The sequence below is a fragment of the Mercenaria mercenaria genome, chromosome 12 (genome assembly GCF_021730395.1).
Source record: "Mercenaria mercenaria strain notata chromosome 12, MADL_Memer_1, whole genome shotgun sequence".
NCBI lineage: Eukaryota > Metazoa > Mollusca > Bivalvia > Venerida > Veneridae > Mercenaria > Mercenaria mercenaria.
Genome location: NC_069372.1, coordinates 26,828,550 through 26,847,787, shown reverse-complemented (window position 1 = coordinate 26,847,787; position 19,238 = coordinate 26,828,550). Strand labels below are relative to the sequence as shown.

At 34.2% G+C, this 19,238-nt stretch overlaps 1 protein-coding gene across 1 annotated transcript; it reads left to right on the top strand.

Moving 5' to 3' along the window:
* Positions 1 to 153: 153 nt before the first annotated feature.
* On the top strand, positions 154 to 19,074 carry LOC128547286 (serine/threonine/tyrosine-interacting-like protein 1). The gene is made up of 9 exons (XM_053519513.1): positions 154 to 327; positions 4,132 to 4,193; positions 4,509 to 4,608; positions 8,435 to 8,503; positions 9,196 to 9,263; positions 9,823 to 9,968; positions 12,376 to 12,473; positions 14,491 to 14,603; positions 15,321 to 19,074. The coding sequence occupies exons 1-9, from the start codon at positions 225 to 227 to the stop codon at positions 15,417 to 15,419; spliced, it is 858 nt and encodes a 285-aa protein (XP_053375488.1). The 5' UTR covers positions 154 to 224; the 3' UTR covers positions 15,420 to 19,074.
* Positions 19,075 to 19,238: the final 164 nt, after the last annotated feature.

Sequence of the window (19,238 nt, the reverse complement as noted above, 5' to 3'; positions counted from 1 at the left end):
AATAAAGGTAGGAAAATGAAAAAAGTATTCGTAAATGAATACAAATACATCATATAAAGCGCTGATATTCTTGTTTTGATAGTATATCATTAACTTTCATTACGTTTCAATAATTATATTTGGAGAACTCTATTTTTGGCTCAACTGTATGTTTACTACAGGTGTTCTAAGGCATTCATGTCAGGTTTATTTGTAACAACAATAACATCTTTATATTGTGCAAAATGGAGGGTCTTGCACTTATAGAACCAACAGAACTTTATAATATGCTCCAGCAGGCAACAGTCTATTCCAACTTAAGTGACAATAATTATCTTTTATTAATAGGTATGTCACCTATCTAAAGTTTAAAATCATCATGCTGCTACATCTACATTGACCTGGGCATTGAATTCTTCATGTGAGGAAGCCATCCAGCTGGCTTACAGAAGGTCGGTGGTTCTACCAAGGTGCCCGCACGTGATGAAATAATGCACGGAGGGGCACCTGGGGTCTTCCTCCACCATTAAAGCTGGAAAGTCGCCATATATGACCTGTCATGTGTCGGTGCGACGTTAAATCCAAACACTGTACGTCAAACTGTCAACATTGACCATGACTTAACAGTGCGCAAGTGTCGGCGTAGCCCAAAGCCGGCATTAATATATGGGTTCGTATGTGTGGACGTAAGGACAAAGTCTGCAAATGTAAATATCAAAGATATTTAATAATAAGTAAATGCATGTAATGCATAAACAGAACGTTACATACAATGATCAAATGACAAGTGCAACAAAGCATTGCATTTGTCATTAAAACAATACAATGACTGACTAAAACAAGTAAACAACTCCAGACTAAGGTTACCCAAATCCGTGTATTGAACTGATGTAGAAAAATACCTAAATGCATAGCTGCCTATATACATATGTATTTAATAATTAATAAGTGCTGCTATTTGATATTCTTATAACAAATACTCAAAAGGTTGAGATAATGTACTAACCTGCAAATGTAAATATCAAAGATATTTAATAATAAGTAAATGCATGTAATGCATAAACAGAACGTTGCATACAATGATCTAATGACAAGTGCAACAAAGCATTGCACTTGTCACCTGAGCACAATAGGCAACGTCATGGGTGAATAGTTAATATAGGTTAGTAACTAACAGTACAGGACGGAATGGGATAACGGTACAGTGGATAGCATTATAGTGGATAGGATTATAGGAATATGACTGAATAAGGCTATGTAGCATAAAAGAAAATGAAAAACACGGGTATGGTGGAAATAGTATATTTATATTTTAAGGCCCTCTTGTAATTAAACACATTAAGCTTCAGCCCTATGACACAAGAAAAGGCAACAGTTAAGAAATAAGAAACATGAAGTAAAAATATAATACAGTAAGAAAATAGAAACGGTACGGTCAAGGATGTGTTGCAAAAAGTAAAGTAAGAATGAGAAGTGCCTTCTAATACAAGAAGTGTACTTCTAAAACTATCTGAGCGACCAGTCCAGTTTGTGTGGCGCTACCAGGACCCAAGATCCCGCTGGCAGTGCTGGTTTTAGTGTTAATGCACTGTTTTTGTAAGAAACGAGTAATGATTATCAAACAAATATGTTTTCTTTGCTGCATAAGTGTGTGATTTTGGCATTCTCCATTTTTAACAGAAGGTCATGCTCGTTCAGCTATGGTACATTTATTTCCAAAGTAAAAATTGCGACATTTGCAAACAGAGTGCACATGATCAATACAGAAAATTTGAGAAATTGTAGAGAGTCATTATGGGTCCATTACCATACACAAGAGAGTTACCAAGGCTTTTTCCCCCTATAAATCTACCTCCGGTAAAAGGAGGTAATCCCAATGCAAAAAAGTATGTTTTTTTCCCAAAGTTGAATTTAAAATTCCCAAATGATTATACCTTTTAGGGTTTTTGCTGTTTTAAGTTAGTTTTGCTAATTTGTATGTATATTTAGGTAAATCATAATACTGTTGAACAATTACTGAAATGCAATTCATTAATATTTCACACAAAAACACATTTATGTAGATTTTGGTAATTTGCAAATTGTCCCAATTAAGACAATTTCCGAGAGCATTTTCCCAATTCCACCGGTGTCGGTGGCATTCCCAAATTGATGAAAAAAAAGGCCTGGTTACATACACTTTATGCAAATGACTTGTTTAAATTTGCTCAAAATTTTCAGGCATCACTATATGGGGTCTTTATATTTCAAGTATTCCTTTTTCCCCATCACAACAGTGTTGTGGAACAGGTTACCCCAGTACTGCAACACTGCCTGACCTTGAGTCTTTTAAGAAGGCAGTGTAACAGATCAACTACTTTAAATTAATTAATGGCCGCAGTTGTTTTTATAGTGTTTTTACTCCTTATTTTAAGAACCTTTTCACTTTTCAGGTAAGGTTCTCACTGATGCTGAAACAACTGTCTTTTAGTTTTTGTACTTTTTATCTACACTATAACAACAATTTTATGTACACCTTTTCCATTAAATTTACTCTTGCAAGGTGCATGTGAGCAAACTTGGGCAGTTTATGGACAGAGATTGATAGTGTGATGATCAACACAATTGAATATTTAATAATTAATGATAATAAAATGTTCACTGTTATCGTCAGCATCCTTTTGTTTTCAATCTTGTGTACTTATTGCAATGGATAAAATGTATTTTGCCAAGATCAGACATTATCTCAGTTTTTAGCTCGACTAATCAATGAATAGTCTATCTATTCTACTCGCCCTGGCGTCGCCGTTGGCGTCACACCTTGGTTAAGTTTTTGCATGCAAGTACATACAGCTATCATTTAAAGGCATATAGCTTTGAAACTTATTTTTTCTTTTAGGTCAATTACCAACCTCACTGGGTCAAGTTTCATAACTCTGACATGTATTTTGAGCAAATTATGCCCCCTTTTGGACTTAGGAAATTCTGGTTAAAGTTTTACATGCAAGTTACTATCTCCAAAACTAATGCAGATATTGAATTGAAACTTAATATCTGTCTTCGGAGTTATTAAATCATATATAGTTGAGCGCATCAAGTCCCATAACTCTGACCTGCATTTTAGCCAAATTATGCCCCCTTTTGGACTAAGAAAATCCTGGTTAAAGTTTTGCGTGCAAGTACATACAGCTATTACCAAAAGGCATCTAGATTTGAAACTAATAATTTTTCTTTTTCTAGATCAATAACTAACCTCACTGGGTCAGGTCCCATAACTCTGACATGTATTTTTGGCAAATTATGCCCCCTTCTGGACTTGAAAAGTTCTGGTTAAGGTTTTACATGCAGGTTACTATCTCCAAAACTAATGCAGATATTGAATTGAAACTTCACATGTGTTCCGGGGTTATAAAACTAGTTGATAGCATCATGTCCCATAACTCTGATATGCATTTTGGTCAAATTATGTTCCCTTTTGAACTTAAAACTCTTTTGATATTTAACATTTTGGGTAATATTTTCCTGCTTCTGGGACAATATTTCAAACAGTTGAGCTTGGCTGTCTTACGGATAGCTCTTGTTACGGCTTGTAAAGCTTTCATTCACATGATTTCAGAAATCACTTAGGTAAAAACAATATGTTTAAAACATTTGCCCTTGTACTTTAAATAGCAATTTCACTCAAGATGTTGTCATAAAAACTGCCTGCTCCTAAACGGACCTCTTTATTATTTGTATCAGATCAAATAAGCCGCTTAACTCAATATGGAGAGTGCAGGTCTACAGATCGCGGTGTTGTTAGTTCCATACCTGGGCGTGGCGTATGTTCTATTTGACGATTTGACAGAAGACATTGTGAGACATTGTGTCTAAAATAATTTGTCCTCCACCTCTGATTCATGTGGGTAAGTTGGCAGTTACTTGTGGAGAACAGGTATGTACAGGTACAGAATCAGGGAACATTGGTTAGGTTAACTGCCCGCTGTTACATGACTGAAATACAGTTGAAAAACGGTGTACAACCCAAAGCAAACAAACAAATCAAATAATCCCATTTCTAAATTACACAAGTTTGCTAGTATTATATTGTTAAAAGAAGACTAAAAAAACATTTAATTTAAATATAAATGTTATCTGTCATGATGTCATTTCTTAAATATTTTTTTGTTTCAGATGCCAGAAACAAGAATGAGTACAATGAAAGTCATGTTGTCACTGCCAAAAAAGCACCCAGGGTATTTTTTTTTTATTCCATTTGACCCTGTCCTAACAACAAGAAGTAATTTCAAAGTAGATGTTTTCCCATACTTTGTATAATTCAGCTATTGTATATAAATATTTATGCCATCAGTTTCATTGTATTTACCTTTATCATATTAATATCGTAATACAAACAGTTATTTATTTATTATACAGTTATATAGTATAACTGAGTTTGTCAGCAGGATAGTAAGTACAGGAAGTTTGAGTGAAGCTCTTATATTAGAACCTATGCAAACATATAAAAATACACATAAACTTGTCAATTTTACATTGTTTTGCTTTTTCAGAATAAAGATGGGCAGTTTTTTGTGCCTTTTGATGCAGAACTGGAATGTAAACAGAATGTTGTAGTTTATGACAGCAACTCTAGTAACCTGAATGAAGTCAGTAAGTTATTCAATTACTATTAACATTTTCATAGAAAATAATTCTGGAAAGGATAGAATTATCAATGTGGAAATGTTTTTTTATTTTTTAGGTAGTTACTAAAAAATCTGGTAAATTAATAGTGATTATAGACTAGCCTCCATTGCATATAGCTTTGAAACTTATTTTTTCTTTTTTAGTGTCAGTTACCAACCTCACAGGATCAATCCTGGTTTAAAGTTCTGCATGCAAGTTATATATCTCCAAAACTTATGCAAATACTGAATTGAAACTTTACACATTTCTTCAGATTTATAAAACTAGGTCTTTGCATCTGTCCCATAACTCTGACATGTATTTTGCAAAATTATGTCCCCTTTTGAACTTAAAAACTTCTAATTAAAGTTTGCATGTAAGTTACAATCTCCAAAACTAATGCAGATACTGGATTGAAACTCTATAGATATTTTAACATTTAGGGTAATATTCCTGCTTCTAAGACAACAATTCAAGTAGACGAGATTGGTTGTCTTACGGACAGATTTTGTTTCTTTTTTAGCTCGACTATTCGAAGAATAAGTAGAGCTATCCTACTCACCACGGCGTCAGCGTCGGCGTCACACCTTGGTTAAGTTTTTCGTACCAGTCCACATTTTGACAAAGTCTTTTGAGATAAAGCTTTGAAAATTTCAACACTTGTTTCCCATCATCATGGCCAGTTATAGGCAAGAGCACATAACTCCATCAAGGATTTTGGCTGAATTATGGCCCCTTTTGACTTAGAAATTCATGGTCAAGTTTTTCGTACCAGTTCATATTTTGACAAAGTCTTTTAAGATAAAGCTTTGAAACTTTCAACACTTGTTTACCATCACCATGGCCAGTTATAGGCAAGAGTACATAACTCCATCAGGGATTTTGGCTGAATTATGGCCCCTTTCGACTTAGAAATCTTGGTTAAGTTTTTCGTACCAGTTCATATTTAGACAGTCTTTTAAGATAAAGCTTTGAAACTTTCAACTCTTGTTTACCATCACCATGGCCAGTTATAGGCAAGAGTACGTAACTCCATCAGGGATTTTGGCTGAACTATGGCCCCTTTCGACTTAGAAATCTTGGTTAAGTTTTTCGTACCAGTTCATATTTTGACAAAGTCTTTTGAGATAAAGCTTTGAAACTTTCAACACTTGTTTACCATCACCATGTCCAGTTATACGCAAGAGCACATAACTCCATCAAGGATTTTGGCTGAATTATGGCCCTTTTTGACTTAGAAATCTGGGTTAATATTTCGTACCAGTTCATATTTTGACAAAGTCTTTTGAGATAAAGCTTTGAAACTTTCAGCACCTGTTTACCATCACAATGTTCAGTTATAGGCAAGAGTACATAACTCCATCAAAGATTTTGGCTGAATTTTGGCCCCTTTTGACTTAGAAATCTTGGTTAAGTTTTTCGTACTAGTTCATATTTTTTGTAAAGTGTTTGACATATGGCTTTTAAACTTTTATTACTTGTTTAGTATAATAGTTTCTATCTGTAGGAAAGAGAACATAACTCTGTAAATCTATTTTGGCTGAATTATGGCCCTTTTTGGACTTTGAAATTGGTTCTGTTTTCATACAAGTCCATGTTTTGTCAAAACTATTTGACATATGGCTTTTAAACTTTGAACACTTGTTTATCATTATGATTTCCATCTGTAAGCAAGAGTACATAACTATTTTGGCTGAATTATGGCTCTTTTTGGACTTTGAAATTGGCTCATACCGGTATATTGCCATTTAGTGCAAGACTTATCGAAATCAAAGTAATACAGGAACATTGTTTGTCTGATCTATTTATTTCTTTTGTCTGAATATCAGTGGAAATATTTTGACCCCATTCTTCAATCAATTCTTCGAATAGTCGAGCGCGCTGTAATCAGACAGCTCTTGTTTGTTGATGCGTTTCCTATGGTTTACACTGACAGCTCTGTGAATGTTACATCTCCTGTGACACTTCACGGATTATCAGAATGTATTGGTTAAGTATTTGAGCCCAACTGTGTGTTAGGGCTTCACAACCAGCATCCATACCATTTGTTTATCCCCACATCCTTACTGTTCGTTTATCCCCACATCCTTACTGTTCATTTATCCCCACATCCTTACTGTTCGTTTGTCAATTTTAGCACTTGAATGCAACTGATAAGTGAACAGTATGGATCCAAGTCAGACTGCATTGATGTGCAGGCTGATCTTGATCCATATTGGTCCCAAAGCCAAAGCATTGGTTTTTGCACAGAAGCGCTCAAGTATTTGACTGATACATATGAGAGTATCAATGGTTCTATTTTTATTTTTTATGTTTTTAGCTCGACTATTCGAAGAATAGTCTAGCTATTCTACTCACCCTGGCGTTGGCGTCGGCGTCACACTTTGGTTAAGTTTTTGCATGCAAGTACATACAGCTATCATTTAAAGGCATATAGCTTTGAAACTTATTTATTCTTTTTCTAGGTCAATTACCAACCTCACTGGGTCAAGTTCCATAACTCTAACATGTATTTTGAGCAAATTATGCCCCCTTTTGGACTTAGAAAATTCTGGTTAAAGTTTTACACGCAAGTTACTATCTCCAAAACTAATGCAGATATTGAATTGAAACTTCACTTGTGTCTTCGGAGTTATAAAACTAGTTGATAGCACCAAGCCCCATAACTCTGACCTTCATTTTGACCAAATTATGCCCCCTTTTGGACTTAGAATATTCTGGTTAAAGTTTTGCGTGCAAGTACATACAGCTATTACTAAAAGGCATATAGATTGGAAACTTATTTTTTCATTTTCTAGATCAATTACCTACCTCACTGGGTCAAGTCCCATAACTCTGACATGTATTTTGGCCAAATTATGCCCCCTTTTGGACTTAGAAAATCCTGGTTAAAGTTTTACATGCAAGTTACTATCTCCAAAACTAATGCAGATATTGAATTGAAACTTCACATGTGTCTTTGGGGTTATAAAACTAGCCGATAGCACCAAGTCCCATAACTCTGACCTTCATTTTGGCCAAATTATGCTCCCTTTTGGACTTAGAAAATTCTGGTTAAAGTTTTGCGTGCAAGTACATACAGCTATTACTAAAAGGCATATAGATTGGAAACTTATTTTTTCTTTTTCTAGATCAATTACCTACCTCACTGGGTCAAGTCCCATAACTCTTACATGTATTTTGGCCAAATTATGCCCCCTTTTGGACTTAGAAAACCCTGGTTAAAGTTTTACATGCAAGTTACTATGTCCAAAACTAATGCAGATATTAAATTGAAACTTCACATGTGTCCTTGGGGTTATAAAACTAGTTGATAGAATCAAGTCCCATAACTCTGACTTGTATTTTGGGCAAATTAAGCCCCCTTTTGGACTTAGAAAATTCTGGTTAAAGTTTTGCGTGCAAGTACATACAGCTATTACCAAAAGGCATATAGCTTTGAAACTTATTTATTCTTTTCCAAGGTCAATTACAAACCTCACTGGGTCAAGTTCCATAACTCTTAACATGTATTTTGAGCAGATTATGCCCCCTTTTGGAAAATTCTGGTTAAAGTTTTACATGCAAGTTACTATTTCCAAAACTAATGCAGATATTGAATTGAAACTTAACATGTTTCTTCGGGGTTATAAAACTAGTTGATAGCATCAAGTCCCATAACTCTGATATGCATTTTGGTCAAATTATGTCCCCTTTCGAACTTAAAACTCTTTTGATATTTAACATTTTGGGTAATAATTTCCTGCTTCTGTGACAATATTTCGAATAGTCGAGCTTGGCTGTCTTACTGACAGCTCTTGTTTTACTACAGCTGATGCAACTGATTGTGGTTCGTTATTATGGGAGATGGGAAGCAGAAATAAAGTGTATATTCTGAAAGGTATACTTTATTCTACTTATTTATGTTGTTTATTTTAGCATGGTTCTAAAGAAACCTGTTATATTATTCCTGGGAAGAACACTTTTCAGTCATGTAGGTAGATGTGATTGTAACTGTAACAGGCTTTTGTGAAAGGCTTAGAGGTTTAAACGTAAATTTGAAATCTACTGGTCTTGAGTACCAGTCTTGTGAGATAAATAAGAAATCAAACCAGTTGGTAGCTGCAAGAATATGAAATACTTTTTACTGTGTTTATGAGATGCTGTGAATTCATAAGTGCTTTTGATTTTTATTCTGATTTGATTTAAAACTTACGTTTATTTCAATAAAACGTGGCAGGATGGAAGGCGTATCAACAGCTTCCACCAAGAAAGAGTGCTAGCATATTTCTTCTGCTGCTTGATATGAAAGGCATTTTAAAATTGAAATGATGTTATGCTGAATTCACACACTGAATAGATTGCATCCACGCAGTCTGGTCAGGATCCATGCTGTTCGCTAACAGTTTCTCTAATTGCAATAGACTTTAAAAGCGAACAGCATGGATCCTGACCAGACTGCACAGATGCACAGGCTGGTCTGTATCCATGCTGGTCGCAAAAGCCACTATGTCGATTTTCTCATGGCGCGGCTCATTTATACATGCACACTTATAAGATTCATTAAGTGTAGTTTTTATGTTCTATTTTCAGGTGGTTATGAAGAGTTTTCAGCATTGTACCCATTCTTGAGAACACAGAAGATTATTTTTATGCCAAAGGTATGACATTGTCTTTCATGGAGTTGTTTGCTTCCAGGCTTCATTCAAAACATCTCAGATTTCTCAAACAGACAAATGTCTCTGCTTTATCGGAATCTTATACAAATACCTACTGTTTATGCCATAATGCTTTTGAAATAAGTTGTGAAGTTCAGGTAAACTAATGTTGAACATCAGGCTTGTACAGGTATCCCTTAACTTCGTGTCACAGAGATTACAATCTTTTTAATGAATACTGAAATAACTTTTGAATTTGTCCGGGTTCTGCCAAAATTGCTGTTTCTTTGGGACAAGAGTTTGTGGATTTAAGATTTCAAACACAAAAAGAATAGAGAATATATTTTTTCAATATTTCAAGAATTTGGTCAGCTGCAGAATTGACAAAAAATCCCTGAATAGTACAAAATTGATAAGAATAGATGAACACTTATTAATATAAAGTTTCTGAAACTACTAACTGTAAGTGTTTGTTTTAAACTTTTACAACCATTTCCTACAAATGTTCACAAAATTTGTTATCACTGTATGACTTTTGACCTTGACCTTTGTGCTTTTGAAGGAACTAGATGAAATCAAACCATACCCAGCTGAGATCATTCCAGGATTCTTGTATCTTGGCAACTGGAGACAAGGCAATGCACCATATGTACAGAAAGATGTAAAGATCAAAGCACATATCAACTGCTGTGTAGAAGCTGAAACTTTGTATGTTGTAACAATGTTTTAACTTTTTTACTTACAAGTCCACATAAAAACACAATAGCGATGGTCTAGTGGATAAGGTGTCGGCCGCTCAATCCAGGGGTCGTGGGTTCGAGCCCCACTGGGGTTACGACCATGACTTCTCATATGACACCAGTACTGGTTTTTCCAGGAAGCGGACTCGAGAGTGTTTACAATAAGCTTAAAGCTTTCATAACAATCGAGCTAAAATAAATTAGTATAAACTAAAAACACAATATTTGGCTTTCACAGTATTATTTCCACCAAGGCATATCTGATTTAAATCAGATTTGCCTAAGACTTGATCCCAACAATGTATAAAATAGAACTCAAAATGTTTTAAAGACTTCAAGATGTCAAGTTTTTTTTTAAGCAATGTAATTCTTGAAATAGGAGCTTTTCATCAAGGTGATGTCACGTTTTGAATTTCCGGTGAGTAACAAAAATAACAAAGTTCTTTCCAAAAACCGTTATGTTATGATTCAACCAAATAGTTTCCTTTGTCTAACAGAAAGGAAAAATTCTTATATTTTAATATTGAGGTTTGGTACCTTTATAGCAGACAATAAACTAAAACAATAGAAATTCATACGTGACTTCGGTGAGCTCAACAAAGCTATTTCAAGCACAAATATTAATGTGGAATGTGAAGTAAGTTACACACTACAATATCTGACCAAGATACTTACAAAAACAATACATTTGCAGAATAGAGAGATAAAACTTATTTTAACAGCTCGTGAAAACTAATGACAAATTTTGACAGGTATATGATGACTCGTGACCTAATTAAATTTTTTCTGTTATTTCTACTTTCTAGTTTGATTTTCTTAAAAAATGGGTACTGTAAAATCATTTAATTTCGTGGGCATGAAATTTCGTTGTTTTTGTCAAAACGGCAATTTCGTGGGGATATAAATTAAATTTGTGGATTTCAACTTTTGAACATAAAATGTATGGGAATATTACTTGTTCGTTGGGATTAAATTTCGTGGATTGATTCAACCACGAAATCCACGAAAATTAGTCCCCCACAAATATTAATGATTTCACAGTACTATATTGTAGCCTACAACTCGTGAATAAAAACAGTATAAGAATATATTGTTACCTCACTGTCGTTCTGTCTATCCAAGTCACGTACGAATTCCTATTGTTTCAGTCATTTGTCACTAATTAGAGCAACTCCCAGTGTTGCAATCATACAAAACACATCCCTTATTTTCACATAGATATTGAGGATTTATCTAATGAACACAATTTTAATACCAATTAATGTATTGCAATAAGGCTAAACTATCTCAGCTGTGACATGTCCTTAAATAGAGGATATTTGTGACCAAACTGTTTTTCATCAAAAGAATACAGAGTACAATTATTTTACAAGTGAAAATGAATGATCTGGTGTTTACAGAAAATATTTTTGTCTTGCGTGTTAAACAACCTTTCATTTTATTTGGTGTCTCAATGGTTTTAACCAAATTGTACCCATATTTACAGTCTCAAATGGTTAGTGGATATCACAGGGCAAGTTACATAACTCAAGCTTTTATTTCGTCAAAATTATGCTCTTTTTTTAACTTAGAAATATTGGTTCAAGTTTTGCATGTAAGCAGGTTTAGCAAAACTGCTTGGTTGAATACTTTCAAAACTCTGGCTTTCTTTTTTTCAAAATTATGCCCCCTTTTAATACAAAAAAATTGTGGAAGTTTTGCATTAACATTATTGTTTCTCGAAAACTACTAGATCAGATGCATTCAATTTCTACACACATCTTTGGCATAATGAAATGGCCTTTTGGCAGGTTTCATAACTCTGGCTTTAATTGTTTCAAAGTTATGTCCATTCTTCAACTTTTGGGAAAGCTTTTCTATTTCAGTTATTATTATGTTAAACAGTTTCACTAGTCCAGCACACTGTCATTTAGATAGCTCTTGTTAAAAAGGTAGTTTGTTGAAAATGCTAAAATAAGCCTATTTTGTAAGGGGAAGTATCATTATATTTTGTTGACAGTATAATTCCCAAGAAAAATGTTAACTTTCCAGTTTTCTTTTTATGCAGTCTTTTCATACTACAATTTCTTTTCCTATATTGGCTAAAGTTTTACAAAATGAAAAAATAAAATAATAATTGAGCTGCACCATGAGAAAACCAACATAGTGCATTTGTGACCAGCATGGATCCAGACCAGCCTGCGCATCCATGCAGTCTGGTCAGGATCCATGCTGTTCGCTTCCAAATCCTATTGCAGTTTCTCTACCATTAGCGAACAGTATGCATCCTGACCAGACTGCGCAGATGCGCAGACTTGTCTGGATCCATGCTGGTCGCAAATACACTATGTTGGTTTTCTCATGGTGCGACTCAGTATGTGTATTCTCCATTTCAGTTTCCCTGAGGCAGGACCTCAGTTGTTACATATTCAGGTGGATGATTCCAGTGAGGCTGATTTGCTTGGAAAGTTTGAATTGGCTTGTAAATTTATAGGTAAGTCATAATTTTTTGTTACTTAATTTGTATTCATTTTTATGCCCATAGTATCAATGACACACAAAGCATATTGTGTTTGAATCAGTCTTTTCAGTCTATCACACTTTCTTGTGTGCTTCAATCCAGTTTGAATGAAACTCTGTATACATATCAGCCTGAAATACATAGTAGGCATGTTCATATTAGGACCTCCATGTTTGATTTTTCAGTTCTACTATTGAAATAATAGGTAGAGCTGTTGGACTCGTCCGTGCGTCAGCAGTGGCATCCCGATTTGGTAAAGTTTTGTATGTAAGCTGGTATCTCAGTAACCACCAGTGGGAATGGATTGAAACTTCACACACTTATTCACTATGATATACTTACTTACTTACACTGGTTCAGTAATTCTATTTTTAGCACGACTATTCGAATAATAGGGGAGCTATCCTACTCGCCCCGGCGTCGGCGTTAGCGTTAGCGTGAGTGTCACACAAATGTTAAAGTTTGCGTACCAAATATTTTCAAAGTTCATTGAGATATTACTTTAATATTTTGCATACTTGTTTACCATCATGAACCCAGTCTGTAAAAAGGAGGAGGCAACTCTGTCAAGCAGTTTGACTGAATTATGGCCCCTTTTCGACTTAGAATAAATGTTAAAGTTTGCGTACCACCCCAAATATTTTCAAAGTCCATTGAGATATTGCTTTCATATTTTGCATACTTGTTTACCATCATGACCCCAGTCTGTAAAAAGGAGGAGGCAACTCTATCAAGCATTTTGACTGAATTATGGCCCCTTTTCTACTTAGAATAAATGTTAATGTTTGCGTACCACCCCAAATATTTTCAAAGTCCATTGAGATATTGCTTTCATATTTTGCATACTTGTTTACCATCATGACCCCAGTCTGTAAAAAGGAGGAGGCAACTCTATCAAACATTTTGACTGAATTATGGCCCCTTTTCGACTTAGAATATGCTTATTGTAATGTTAAAGTTTTACTCATTGCTTATATTATACTATCAAGCTCTGAGAATAGTCGAGCTCGCTGTCCACTGACAGCTCTTGTGTTTTTTACACTACTATGCCCCTTTTTTGACTTCAATATTCATTCAGTTGGCAAGGCAGTTAATAGTCAAGCGTTACTGTCCTCAGACAGCTCTTGTTTCCTTTATGACCTGTTTTGTTCTTTGAAATATATCAACTTACATCTTTTCATTGTGTGATCAACTCCTACATTTTCTGTCCCATTCAAATGAAAAATTTGGTATACGTCAAATGGACATGAACGTATCTATGTGGTGTCATGTCCAATTTCTTTTTCTTAAGTAAGCTACTTGAAATATTTGGACTTCATAATATTATTCTATTTAGCATTTCCGGGGGGAGGGGGGTGGGGGGGGGTGAATGTGTCATACAATATATAAACATCATTCTTACTTTCACATTGTTGTCTTTTCGGATCTCATTTTGACGTCTGCTAACGTCTGCAGACTGTGCCGAGCATTGTGTGTCTACCGTTTGTCTGTTTTTATTCAAACGGTATATTATATAAAGTAAATGGTATTGAAAATGACAAACCTGTCTATTAAAAACCACAGAAAAGCCTATAACTGACAGTAAAAAGTTCAGAAAATACATTTAAAATCTTCACAAACTTTCTTGTCAAAATTAATTTCATTACAATGTTGATAATAGCTGAACAATAACTTTCTTTAATAGGGGACAATTATTTTATTTGGATTTAACTTTTTTATCAAGGTTTGTGAACTTTGACAGAGGCAAATGCTTCTGAAGTGGAACAGGGACAAACCTGTATAAGAGGCTGTGTATTATGAGGAGTTACATTCATACTTCTGAAGTCAAAACAGCTTTTGTGTGTTTAAAATGAAAAGAAAAATCGGATATTTTAGTTATGAGAAGAAGTATATAGTGATGAGCTTTATGTTTGTGTTCACTTTTCCTTTCCAATAAATATGCTGACCTGAAAATCTAATAAAAATATACTTACAATTTATAAATTTTCAGAAAATAAACGGGAGAAGAATGAGCCAATATTAGTGTTCTCAAACCTTGGTATCAGCAGAAGTGCAGCCATAGTAATAGCTTATATGATGTATTACAAAAACTGCTCAGATGTAGTAAGTCTTTTCTTATGTAACCAGTCTGAATTTTACTAAGTTTTAGTTATAAAGAAATGAGCCGTGCCATGAGAAAACCAACATAGTGCGTTTGTGACCAGCATGGATCCAGACCAGACTGCACAGAAGTGCAGGCTGGTCTGGAGCCATGCTGGTCGCAAATGCACTGTGTCGGTTTTCTCATGGCGTGGTTCATTAATGATGAAATATATGATACTGTATTTACCAAAACTTTGGAAAAGCAGGATAGAAAAAAGGAATAAAATGTTAATGAGCATGTGTTTTCATTATACCCCAGTAACTTATCTGATGACCAGTTTAAAGGCTATTATGGGGTCATTATGTAAACACATCTTAACTATCAATTTTAATAACATTTCACTTTTAAATGTTTTTATTGTTGTTATTGTTGGGTTTAACATTGCTGCAGCACAGTTATAGGTTATATGGCAACTTTCCAGCTTTCATGGTGGAGGAAGACCCTTAGGTGCCCCTCCGTACATTATTTCATCATGGGCAGGCACCTTTGTAGAAACACCAACCTCCAGTAAGCGCATCTGCGCAGTCTGGTCAGGATCCATGCTGTTCGCTTTCAAAGCCTATTGCAATTAGAGAAACCATAAGTGACCAGCTGGTCTTGATCCATGCTGGTCACAAACGCACTATGTTGGTTTTTTCATGGCACAGCTCAAATATTGTTTGTTTTACTTGTTGCAGGAAGCATTTAATCATGTGAAGAAATGCTGTAACAGTGTCCAACCAAATACAGCCTTCTTGGAACAACTAAAGGCGTGGCATAAACAGAGACAAGCATAACTTTATTTCGTCTGTATTTTACTATCTTGTTATAACACTGAAACAGTTTTGTTGAAAGTTATTTATAGTTACATTTAAAAAACTTTTTATAGTCTATTTATCCATGTTACTTATTGTTTTCTACAAGTATACAAGACATTTGATGAAGGAAGCATTGTGATATAACAGATTTTTTACGTCATACATTTAATTTTCATTTTGTTTTCATATTTTGTACCTCATAATTTGTATACAAATTTAAATTCTGCACAAACTTTTTGTATGTTATACATGTACATTAAAAGCTTGGAATATTTTTGATTCTTCTGTTTCGGGTCCTTTCACAGAAAAAAAAATGTCTTTTTATGAAAACCATTTTACACAGTTATTAAGCAGTTACAACTTCAAACATTTGTCTCAAAATTTACATACAATATTTTGAATATGGAGAATTACACTTCTATATTTCAGTATTTGAAAATTAAATGTTGAATCATGTTAAGCGAGTTTTTAAGCAACAATGTTTTTTACCAAACTTACCTAAATAATCATGGGCCCAGGCCTTATATGAAGTCTTGATTTGAAATGGATGCCTTTTAATTAACTGCACTTACTTAAAAAAAGTATTTGTATAGGATTTTTGATAACTTTATAGATGGTCTTTGCTGTAAATCTAGCGTCAAATAGATTTAATGAAAGTTTAATTGCCTTGCGCTGTGTCAAATACTTTTTTAAACTTGTATAGTTCTTTATGCTGTTATACTTAGTCTAGAACACCAAAAATGTCCAGTAAAGCAGAATGTTGCAGAAAGTCTGAAGTCAAAAACAGTAAACAGTTGTGTTTGTTACAGTTCTTACCAGTATATGTTATGTTTTTGTTAGCTCGACTATTCGAAGAATAGTCTAGCTATTCTACTCACCCTGGCGTCGGCGTCGGCGTCGGCGTCACACCTTGGTTAAGTTTTTGCATGCAAGTACATACAGCCATCAATTAAAGGCATATAGCTATGAAACTTCTTTTTTCTTTTTCTAGGTCAGTTACCAACCTCTCTGGGTCAAGTCCCATAACTCTGACATGTATTTTGAGCAAATTATGCCCCCTTTTGGACTTAGAAAATTTTGGTTAAAGTTTTACATGCAAGTTACTATCTCCAAAACTAATGCAGATATTGATTTGAAACTTCACATGTGTCTTCGGGGTTACAAAACTAGTTGATAGCAGCAAGTCCCATAACTTTGACTTTCATTTTGGCCAAATTATGCCCCCTTTTGGACTTAGAAAATTCTGGTTAAAGTTTTGCGTGCAAGTACATACAGCTATTTCTAAAAGGCATATAGATTTGAAACTTACTTTTTCTTTTTCTAGATCAATTACCAACCTCACTGGGTCAAGATCCATAACTCTGACATGTTTTTTGAGCAAATTATGCCCCCTTTTAGACTTAAAAAATTTTGGTTAAAGTTTTACATGCAAGTTATTATTTCCAAAACTAATGAAGATATTGATTTGAAACTTCACATGTGTCTTCCGGGTTACAAAACTAGTTGATAGCAGCAAGTCCCATAACTCTGACTTTCATTTTGGCCAAATTATGCCCCCTTTTGGACTTAGAAAATTCTGGTTAAAGTTTTGCGTGCAAGTACATACAGCTATTTCTATAAGGCATATAGATTTGAAACTTACTTTTTCTTTTTCTAGATCAATTACCAACCTCACTGGGTCAAGATCCATAACTCTGACATGTTTTTTGAGCAAATTATGCCCCCTTTTAGACTTAGAAAATTTTGGTTAAAGTTTTACATGCAAGTTATTATTTCCAAAACTAATGCAGATATTGATTTGAAACTTCACATGTGTCTTCGGGGTTATAAAACTAGTTGATAGCAGCAAGTCCCATAACTCTGACCTTCATTTTGGCCAAATTATGCCCCCTTTTGGACTTAGCAAATTCTGGTTAAAGTTTTGCGTGCAAGTACATACAGCTATTTCTGAAAGGCATATAGATTTGAAACTTATTTTTTCTTTTTCTAGATCAATTACTAACCTCACTGGATCAAGTCCCATAACTCTGGCATGTATTTTGGGCAAATTATGCCCCCTTTTGGACTTTGAAAACTCTGGTTAAAGTTTTACATGCAAGTTTCTATCTCCAAAACTAATGCAGATAATTATTGAATTGAAACTTCACATGTGCCTTCGGGGTTATAAAACTAGTTGATAGCAGCAGGTCCTATAACTGATTGCATGTTGGTCAAATTATTCCCCCTTTTGAACTTAAAACTCTTTTGATATTTAACCTTTTTGGGTAATATTTTCCTGCTTCTGGGACAATATTTCGAATAGTCGAGCTTGGCTGTCTTACGGACAGCTCTTGTTTGATTTACTTGTTGTATATCTCTTGTGATAGTTATATAACAGTAAATGTGTATGTTACAGTTCTTACCAGTATATATTTTGTTTTTGTTTGATTTACTTGTTGTATATCTCTTGTGATAGTCATATTTTAAGACACAATGTCAAACTCTGTTAACTCGAACTTGGATAATTCGTACACCACACTTCTTTCGAACTCATCGCCAGGTCCCAGAAAAATCCCTTTATAATGAATTTTGTTTGATATAGCTTTCTGTCCAATTCCTTAATTAATGTTTTGTAAATGTTTCATGTATTACTGAAATAAAATATGTTTAAACTAACTGGAACAAACCGATCACTGGAACAAATTTTGCTGATCCCGTCGTGTTCGAGTTAACGAAGTTTGACTGTATTTATTGTTTCATCTTTGTACTGTTAAAATTTAATGTTTCTGTTTGTTTCTTACAACTGTTATTTGTTATACTCAATGCTGTTAGTTTTCTTTCTACAGAAAGTTGTTGCTGAAGTTATGTTTCCAGTCTCTTTGTACTTTCAGATTAAAATGTACATGTAGTTATGAATTAAACCTGTAATGTGCCAAAGCTTGCTTTTAGAACGTCTTAGTGTATACATTTAAACATTGAAAATAGTAAAGTTTTGTTTTTGTAAAGACTGTTGTACACAGAACTTACATGTACAATCTGGGGAGTTTGGATTCAAACACAGGTGCATTTTCTCAGTGTTGATTGACTGTTGGTCAGTCTTTCTCCATCTGACCACATCTATATTCAGAATTGGAGAAACGGTTTATCGTTAGTGGAGAACAGATTAAATCTTGTAAGAAATCGAGTAGCCCCAGTTACGTGGACTGACAACTATATGTAATTAAAATAATGACAAAAAAGACAAGTGTTTAATTAAATGCAACAAACAAAATTAATGTAGGTGTGAAGGGTAAAAGAAAAAACAAAATGATCTATTTTTCATTGTCATTTCAACTCAGTTCTGTACCTATGGTGCCTTTTTCCTTATATTGTATCAGTATTAGTGTACTGTAATGTTGGGTACAGCTAAAATATTTAAACAACACCATTTGAAATGATGATGAACAAATATGACAAGTAATACTTTTTTCATTTGACTTACGTTTTACAAGAATAAAGAAAATTGAGTTTATTTTCCCCTGATATTTTGCTTTTATAAAAAATATCACAATAGCATTGTTATAACAGATATTGATTTCTGCACTATATATTATTTTTATAACATATTGAAATGATTTTCAAATTTTCGTTTAATAATAAACAAATGGATGTTTTATTTTGTATTTGAATTTTTTATGAACTCACCTTAGTGTAGTGCCATTGTGAGGTGTTTTGATTATGTGACATTTGGTCACACAAAGTCAGCAATTGCTTCTCATCTAAAAACACCATGACCAATGTCAGTGATATTTTTTCCCCCAAAACAATCCTTGTACAGTA

Excerpts from the sequence above, each read along its gene's own strand:
- LOC128547286 (XM_053519513.1), top strand. The coding sequence starts at position 225 with ATGGAGGGTCTTGCACTTATAGAACCAACAGAACTTTATAATATGCTC. Across the intron at positions 9,969-12,375 it reads TGTGTAGAAGCTGAAACTTT|TTTCCCTGAGGCAGGACCTC; the intron begins GTATGTTGTAAC and ends TCTCCATTTCAG. Across the intron at positions 12,474-14,490 it reads ATTGGCTTGTAAATTTATAG|AAAATAAACGGGAGAAGAAT; the intron begins GTAAGTCATAAT and ends ATAAATTTTCAG.